This window comes from Triticum urartu, chromosome 7, assembly GCF_003073215.2.
Source record: "Triticum urartu cultivar G1812 chromosome 7, Tu2.1, whole genome shotgun sequence".
Lineage (NCBI taxonomy): Eukaryota > Viridiplantae > Streptophyta > Magnoliopsida > Poales > Poaceae > Triticum > Triticum urartu.
Genome location: NC_053028.1, coordinates 709,724,891 through 709,731,446, shown reverse-complemented (window position 1 = coordinate 709,731,446; position 6,556 = coordinate 709,724,891). Strand labels below are relative to the sequence as shown.

At 44.7% G+C, this 6,556-nt stretch overlaps 1 protein-coding gene across 1 annotated transcript; it reads right to left on the bottom strand.

Moving 5' to 3' along the window:
• Positions 1 to 3,919: 3,919 nt before the first annotated feature.
• LOC125524447 (probable E3 ubiquitin-protein ligase ATL44) lies at positions 3,920 to 4,792 on the bottom strand. Its single transcript, XM_048689500.1, has one exon. It carries the CDS (start codon positions 4,691 to 4,693, stop codon positions 4,067 to 4,069), a length of 627 nt encoding a protein of 208 aa, XP_048545457.1. The 5' UTR covers positions 4,694 to 4,792; the 3' UTR covers positions 3,920 to 4,066.
• Positions 4,793 to 6,556: the final 1,764 nt, after the last annotated feature.

The window sequence follows — 6,556 nt, the reverse complement described above, 5'->3', positions numbered from 1 at the left end:
CCATTAACTGATCTCTTAAAAAAGGGGGCTATCTTTGTGTGGACACCATCTACACAGATGTCTTTCCAAACACTGAAGCAAGCTCTTATTCATGCTCCTGTCTTGGCATTACCTGATTTTTCTAAACAATTTGTGGTCGAAACTGATGCTTGTGATGTTGGGATTGGGGCTGTTCTAACGCAACAGGACCATCCCATTGCTTTTATCAGTAGAGCTCTGGGCCCTAGGAACAGAGGATTATCTGTTTATGAGAAGGAGTATCTAGCTATATTGTTAGCTATTGAGCAATGGAGACCATACTTGCAGTTCCAAGAATTCACTATCAGGACAGATCAAAAAAGTTTGGTGAATCTTTCTGATCAGAGATTACATACACCCTGGCAGCAAAAAGCTCTCACAAAAATGATGGGATTGAATTATAAGATTGTTTACAAGAAGGGTATTGATAATTCTGCAGCTGATGCCCTTTCTAGGAGACCTCAGTCAGATTCTCAAGTGCTAGCAATCTCTGGGATTCAGCCCAGTTGGTTGGAAGAAGTGGTGGGGAGCTATAAGCATGACATAAAAGCACAAGAAATATTGCAACAATTTTCAGTACAGCCCAAGTCCAAGAACAATTTCCAACTGTTACAAGGTGTGTTGAGGTATAAAGGTTGCATTTGGGTGGGCAATGACCGTGGTTTGCACAAAAAAATTTGCCAAGCTTTCCATGACACTCCCTTGGGTGGTCATTCTGGATTTCCTGTTACATACAAAAGAATTAGGGCACTATTTAAATGGGTGGGTATGAAGAAACAGATACAACAGTTTGTGCAATCTTGTCTCATTTGTCAGCAGGCCAAACCTGAGAGAGTGGCTTATCCTGGGTTGCTATCACCACTGCCTATTCCTGCAAAAGCCTGGGAAAACAGTGACAATGGACTTCATCTCAGGATTGCCATCATCTGATCAGTATGATTGCATCATGGTGGTCACTGACAAATTTACAAAGTATGGTCATTTTATACCTGTCAAACATCCCTATACAGCCCGGAAAATTGCGGAACTCTTTCTGGACAATATTTACAAGCTCCATAGCATGCCTCTCTCTATAATATCAGATAGAGATCCAGTTTTCACCAGTAAATTCTGGCAATCTCTGGTGAAGAGGACAGGAGCTGTGCTTAATATGAGCACATCATATCATCCTGAAACTGATGGACAAACAGAACGTGTCAATCAACAAGTGGAGTGTTTTTTGAGGTGTTTCATCAGTGCTCATCCGAACAAGTGGGCAAAGCTTTCACTTTGTGAGTTTTGGTACAATACCAACTGGCATTCAACACTTGACAAATCTCCATTTGAGGTTCTTTATGGTTATGGGCCTCGGCATTTTGGAATTTCAGCTTTAGACTCGGTTGATCCTGTTGATTTGCAGCAGTGGTTGGATGCGCGAGCAGTGGTTCAGCAGTCAGTGCGGCAGCATTTGTTGCGTGTTCAACAAAGAATGAAACATCAAGCTGATAAGAAGCGCACTGAAAGGACGTTTGCTGTGGGAGATCGAGTATTCCTTAAGCTCCAGCCGTATGTACAATCATCAGTGGTTCACAGAGCAAATCACAAACTTGCGTTCAAGTATTTCGGTCCGTTTCTGATTCTGGAGAAGATCGGCGAAGTGGCTTATCGTTTGCAATTACCAGCAGCTAGCCGTATTCACCCTATATTCCATGTTTCACAGTTGAAGCGCTGTGTGCATCCACAACATGAGGTACTCAAGTCGCTTCCTCCTGTTGATGCTCATCTTCAGTTTCCGTTAAGATACTGCAGGAGCGCCTTCGCCGCACGGACAACCGATCGGTGGCACAAGTCCTAGTTCAGTGGAGTGGAGGGGATGCTACTTCGGCAACCTAGGAGGATAAGGATTCGCTGTGGCAGTTGTTTCCTCGTGCCCCGGCTTGGGGACAAGCCGGTTCTGAAGAAGGGGGGAATGTCAGCGATCATGGTACTGGAGCAGAGCAAGCGGAAGCGCGCGAGGCCAAGGATTCGACTCGTGGGCCGGCTACCCGGCCCACTCGCGACCGGCAACTTCCCCAGTGGCTTGCAGGCCCGAACTGGGCCCGATAAGGGTGTACGCTACTATGTTACCGTTGGTGTGTGTTGCGTGTGGATCTGGGAAGGAACTGGTGGCTTCGGCCGGCACCGTGTGCATGAGCTTGTACCCGCCTCTCATGGCGAATTCCTCCTCCAATTCGATCTATACAAGTTGGTAGTTCACATGGAGACTCCAGGATATGAGGAGATGGCCGAGTAGTGTGGCCGAGTCGTGAGATCGTTAGTAGCCTTTTCTACCGGCTAGTTGAGTGTTTAGTGGACAGGCAATTGTGAGCTTGGCCGTGTATCCTATGTGTGCCACCTACTTAAGTTGTGAATCAGCCGTGAGAAGAAAGATAAGAAGAGAAAGGCACATAGTTGTGTGCGTGCCAGATTTGTGTGTGTTCTTCTTCTACCTCTTGCGTGTGTGTGTTGTTTCTTCTCCTCCTCTGAAACCCAACAAATCTTTGGCCGGAAGAAAATGTGAATCTTTGAGACAAGACGATACACATTAAAGTCCATCCATCTATCCATGACAACAGCGCAGAGATATTTAGATATGAGATGCTGAGTACATGTCTGTATGATGTACTTATCTTCAAATATACGAATATACGATGATGATCTTATCGCCAACGTTACCTTGATATGTACCTTTGCCGAAAAGGTCCACTGTTCATGTTCCTCCACATATATGCCAATCGTTCCACAATTTCACCTACTGTGCAGGTGTATCGATCATGCAAAGACTTGGTTTTCCATGTAATGAATGATTACTCTTTAATTGAAACCCTAACTGTCGATGGAATGTTCTGTTGGTTCTACTTGCTTTGATGTGTGGTGTTTCTATAGTCAAGAGGTGGCGGCTCCCGCGGGAGCACAACTAATGTTTGAGTTAATTGTATGTGGGGAATGAGATGATTTGCCCCACTTTACAATGGGTTAGATGATTTGCCCCAGGGTTGTTTCAATGATGAGTGGCCCCGGCCTCACCCGGCAGGCATCCTCTCACAGGGGGGGGGGGGGCAATTGTAAAGTGGAGCAAAAGATTTTACGCCCCTAATTTTCTTCCCCGGCTTGATGAGGCCAAGCAATAACTCAACAAAGAAATGTTTGGCTTGTGGAAATTTTTGCTTTCACTGCTAACAAGCATAAATGTTAGTACAGGTAATCTCTATTGCGGTTGTAATAATCTAGGCTTCCAAACTCGTCTTGTTTATTTCTTTTGTGAAAACGGTTAACTTTATAAAAAAACAATAGGATGCATGCATCAATTACTCGAAAGAGATTCCATCGTTTTGAAGAGAAAAATTAACTATCCTGCTGCAAAAGTTTTGGATCAAACGTTAAAGCTTCCAACATGTCTCAGTATTTCACAGTCCCTGGCTATTTATCAACTGACAGAAATTTGTCTCAGCTAGACATCACGTCCACATCAGCCAGCATACTTTAACGGCAATCAAGCTAGACTCAGGATGTGTTATCCTTCCACTTTAGTTTTCCTTCAAATGATCTCCATCAGTCGAGTTGCTATCATGTTGTGCTGTAATGAATGGGCGAATCGATTCTGATGGAGACTAAAAGTTTTATTGACTAAACCAGATGAAGCACCCAAAACACAATGAAAAAGGCAATAGATTCCACCCTATAAATATTCGTAGAGTCGAAATGAAATTGAAGTTTTCTTCGATTAATCGAGATGCTCAATTGATTGGAGAAGAAGAAGAAGTGGACAAGAGGTGAATATCGCAAAAGGTAGAGAAATACACGGACAATTTTTGCACAAGTACCAGCAGAGCATACAATTTATGTTTTGCTGGGTCGAATGCAACAAGCCAGCAATAGAGCCTAATTAAATGGCAAATCTTAAGGAACACATAAGTTTTACTTTACAAAATCAACTTGTGAAGACAAATTGAATGTACAACACGACCTAGCTAAAAAGCAGAGAGAGAGAGAGAGAGAGAACAATACTACAAACCTGATTAATTTCAAACTAAGGTAAAAACGTGTCATCGTCACCACCGGTCGGCGCCGCCAGCTCGCCGCACCTCCCGCACCTGTTGTTTGCCGCCGCCACGACGACCACCGTGGTTGTCGACGCCGGCCCCGCGGGCGTGGCAACGATGGGGGCACGACAGGAGGGGCACGTGGCACAGGTCCGGAGCCAGGCGTCGACGCATGCGACATGGAAGCCGTGGCCGCACCGTGGCAGCACGCGCAGGGCCTCCCCCTCCATGTACTCCGCCAGGCAGATCGCACATTCTGACGACGAGCCTGTCGCCGGCGTCGGAGAAGGCCCGTTGGCGACGAAGGAGACGGTGGGGAGCGCGTGGATAACTTTCTTCTTGAGGCCCTTCGGGGGAGGAGGAGCGTCATCGAATGATGAGGCCGAGCGGCGGCGTCGGCACGTGCACCGGGAGATGAGGGCGAGGCCGAGGACGCAGACGAGCGCACATAGCAACGACGCTAGGATGAGCACCATGTCCGAGTTGACCGCCATCGGAGGCGCCGTCTGCTGCTGCTGCTCAGGTGCCTTCATACTCACCGGCGACGACGATGGCTCGCCCGGGCCACTGTTCGCGAGGGCCGCGCGGTGCAGGAGGTTCGCCGGAGCGCGCATGATGTGTGAACTCTGGACTATTTATCTAGCTTATCTTTGACTCCGAGCGTGCGTGTGTGCGATGCTCTGCTCTGCTCTGCCTCTGCGTGGGTTTTTATAGCGTGGAGGCGGTCATCCGGTGATGGAAGTGACCATGGTGGTGGAATGGAGAGCCGGCCAACGGACAGGTAAGGCCGGGGCCCCAGGGTTAGTGGCCGGCGCCGATATGGCTCGTGCAAGCCACTTTGGGGTGTTTCCTCCTGCACGCGTGGCTCCTTTTGGTTTAGTACCAGTTCTACGTGGATTCGTGGAAATTAAGCAAAGCACTAGAAATGCTAGTGGTGATACTGTATGGTAGAAATATCAGCTAAGCGTCTGCTTTCCAAGAGACCAGCCATGTGTGTGTGTGTTTGTGTGTGTGTGTGTGTGTGTGTGTGTGTGTGTGTGTGTGTGTGTGTGTGTGTGTGTGAAAAGATGAGACACGCTTTACTTCTTTTGATCTGTGCTTTGCTCCCAAAGAAGAGGAAAACTTGCGGTGCCAATTCATTTCTTGTGGTAAAGTGGATCAGCGGAAGGGATTCGAGGCACCCCTTTTGACTAAGATATGCATATAACATATTCTGAACAAAACACATAAAAGACTACGAATAATACGGTATATAATGCATACTTATAATAAAGCATATAATCTTGTACATAAGTTTTAGACGCCAATATATAATTGACGCTCGATCTGGGAGTAACCCGCAGCGAACGAATCATTCGATTTAGGATGTTTGATCAACCGAACGTTTTCGTTCACTGGACCAACCCTCCAGCGCGTCGCACGGCCCGATAGGCCACTTACTATACTAGCATTCCTCCAGGTAATTCTTTGTGCCAAAAAAGAAAAATACAGTCCCCAAAATATAGAATGTAAATTTGCCATTTGAATATAGAAAAAGAAGACAGTTCAAAAATTCTTTAATTTCCATGATATCATGAAAAACAAAAATAAATCACATAAATGAACATATATAATTGAACAAAAATATTTCCTGCAATATTTTCCATTGGACATGTATAGTTTGTTTTTGAAGAAGGCGATGTCAATGGATGATTTTTTTTCTTCAGTTTGCCATCTTTCAACTACACAAATTTACATGCATTTTCCTTAAATGCAACCAGAAAAGTAAAGCATAGTGAAATTACCATGACACGATTAGAAAACTCCATGGTATGCTCAACGAATTTTCCGTAGAATATAAAAAAAAATTTCTCAGGTAAAATGTAGAAAAACAACATACACATGTAAAGTGGCGATGGTATTAAACGAGAAAACACTCAGAGTTCAAAGCTTTTGCCATGGTCCAGGGCAACTTGGATGGAAAATGTACTATAAACCATGATCCATAAACTAAGTTTTTCATGATTCACACTCTGAATTTTCCATGATACGTAAACTACATTTGACAAGCTCCACGGAATAGAAAATTTGCAAAAAAGTCTGCTATGGTCCATATAGTAAAATTGTCATAATCCATAAACTACATTGGTCGTGCTCCATAACTGAAATTGCCGTGGTCCCATAAAAATTTGTTTCTTCCATGTTGCACCAAAATAAATTTTCCATGATCCATAAACTGCATTTGCCATGCTCCGTGAACTTAAATTGCCATGGTCCCATAAAAAGTACTCCCTCCGTTCCAAATTACTCATCGTAGAAATTAATGTATCTAGAACTAAAATACATCTAGATATACCCATACCTGCGACAAGTAATTCGGAACGGAGGGAGTAATATTTTGCCATGTTGCAAATATTTTAGTTTTTCATGATCCATAATTCCATGCTCCCTGAAATTATATTGCCATGGTTCTTTAAAATTTTTTTGCCATGCTGCAA